This window comes from Chondrus crispus, genomic scaffold, assembly GCF_000350225.1.
Source record: "Chondrus crispus Stackhouse genomic scaffold, scaffold_4, whole genome shotgun sequence".
NCBI classification, from domain to species: Eukaryota; Rhodophyta; class Florideophyceae; order Gigartinales; family Gigartinaceae; genus Chondrus; species Chondrus crispus.
In genome coordinates, this window is record NW_005179249.1 from 558,609 (window position 1) to 560,799 (window position 2,191).

General features: G+C 56.6%; 2 protein-coding genes; both read right to left on the bottom strand.

The window, feature by feature from the left end:
* Positions 1–687: 687 nt before the first annotated feature.
* Positions 688–1,023, bottom strand: CHC_T00006292001 (hypothetical protein). Its single transcript, XM_005717918.1, has one exon. It carries the CDS (start codon positions 1,021–1,023, stop codon positions 688–690), a length of 336 nt encoding a protein of 111 aa, XP_005717975.1.
* A 387-nt stretch (positions 1,024–1,410) lies between these two features.
* CHC_T00006293001 (hypothetical protein) lies at positions 1,411–1,624 on the bottom strand. XM_005717919.1 is given in 2 exon segments: positions 1,411–1,510; positions 1,511–1,624. 1 exon segment carries the CDS (start codon positions 1,622–1,624, stop codon positions 1,511–1,513), a length of 114 nt encoding a protein of 37 aa, XP_005717976.1. The 3' UTR covers positions 1,411–1,510.
* Positions 1,625–2,191: the final 567 nt, after the last annotated feature.

Consider the following 2,191-nt stretch of genomic DNA (forward strand, 5'->3'; position numbering starts at 1 on the left):
CGATCCCCGTGCTACCGCAACAGCCTAGGGCCATGCACAGACCTGTCCGTCAGGGGCCGGCCCTAGCGCCAGCGCCCATCCCAGCACCACCGCCAGGGCATGTCAGAATCTCCAACGTGGGGGCTACCCCATCCTTTACTCGGGCGCCTCGACCTCCCACTGCTCCGACGCCCAGCCTGGAAATGAGACCGATGCACGCCCCTCCACCGTCGCCGTCACTGTTGCGTCCACCACCGCAGGAGGGGTCTGGACAGCCTTCGGAATCGGCACCGGGAGCCCCTCCTCCTCCGCCGCGAGACTGCGAGTCAGTTGCGTCCACCACATCAGCCGGAATACATCACCTGAACAGCTGAACGCTTCCGTCTAAATGTCACGCAATCGCTCTACGCAAAGCTCTGTGCATCGAGTCCCAGGGCGTGCCGGTGGAGTCACCAAAAAGTTGATGAGACGCTCAACGAGTCTGTCAGAACTCGGTCGCAGCGTAGTGCGTCAATGAACTGCTTCAGCGTGTCTGCGCATGAAATCCGCCCGCCGTATTTGTTTTCAGTCTCTATGGCCGCCATTGTGCCACACGGTGCCAACTTGAAGATGACGGCTAGCCTAATCCGGTCGCTGCTGGGCTGAATTGAGACATTAAGGGTATGCATCTGCCTCCCCACATGCTGCTCGCGGAACATGTACTGCGCATCAAATCAGCGCAGTATCACAATACGCCACTGTTGGTATCGTTTCCTGGTCTTTTCCATGTTCTTTCGTTTTTTCTACACTTGCGTGTGGGACGACAGGGAAGAAAACCAGCAACTTGTAGAGATACACGGCACAACGCTTCGTAGTCAGGATTGCAATACTAGCCTTGATTTGATTGGGGTCGTGCCGCCCCACCGCGATGTCCCCTTTGCGAAGAACACAAGGAGCAGAGGGAAAGTTTGAGTAGCATTCATGGTAGCATGACGTCGCTGATTCGTGTTCACTCTTGACGATCCACAAGAAGGCCAGTCGCTTTTGAGGCCGCATAACCTGCATACGCACTGTGCAAGATGCTGATGTGCTCCGTTTACCTTGTCGTTGACTCAAGATGCTCGTTTTACGAAAGCAAGCTCAGCTCTTGCTAGGAAAGCTCTAGCGAGGGCGGAAAAGACCAAGAAAGACTGTCAACTTGTCATCAACGCGTGCTACAATGAACGAGAAACTCATAAGGACTCCTCCCTCCTTATCCTCCTCTGCCCTTTAAAATCTTACGCAGCCATGGCATGAGAAGTGTCAGTTTCCGCATGGCTTTCCTGGACATGCACATGCAAAAGAAACCAAAAAAGCCTATAAGCATTAAGGCGAGGGTTGAGAACAGCAAGAAAAAAATAAATAAATAACAGCAGTGGGGTAGTACTCGAAGAACCCCCTTCAATCATGAACTTTGGGAATTGGTAGTTGCTTTATACAAGAGTAGATAGACGGGTGCCCATTTGTCCCTGCTGGTGCGCACCGACGTAGGAACAAGCAGAGTCAAAACTTACTATACATCATCAACGATATTGTCGCCTTCCTTGCCGTCATTCTCGTATTTGAGGATTGTCCATCGGCTCACCTTCTCCCAGTATCCCTTCTGGTTGTGGCGGTACAGTTTCATTTTGCAGTGCTTCTATCTTGTGCTCTTCACCTAGACCAAGCACATCGGGCATCGCATCCTCCAGTCTTGCTCCTCCACTTGCCAGATTTTCGACCGTTTCATCCGGCTTCTCTTCGTGCCCCGGCGAATCTAGACCGGCCGTGGGAGGCGCAACAATCTGGTTCTCAGGTTCCGGCGCTATCTCCGACGTAGGCGGCGCCGGTATTGGTTCGTCGATTTTCTCCGGCATTGCCAAGGATTCAACAACAACGTCCAGCTCCGCGGGCCGCATAGCATCCGCTGTCTCCGCACCTGGCAAAGCCAGCTCGGCAACGGGCGGCGCGACAATCGGCTCGACCGCGCCCGTTGGCGGCGGCGGTCCCTCGGCGAGCGGGATGGCCATTTCCGCGTGTGGCATCGCGGGCTCCGCCAACTCCATGGGCACGTCTCCGGTGCCCTCCGCGGGGGGCTGCAGCGCGTCCGCGGGCGTCTGCAACGCGAGCGGCTCGGCCTCGGCGGGGGTGGGCACCGGCTGCAGCGGCGGCGGCGGCGGCGGCACTGCCTCCACCGGTAACGGCGGCGGCCCGG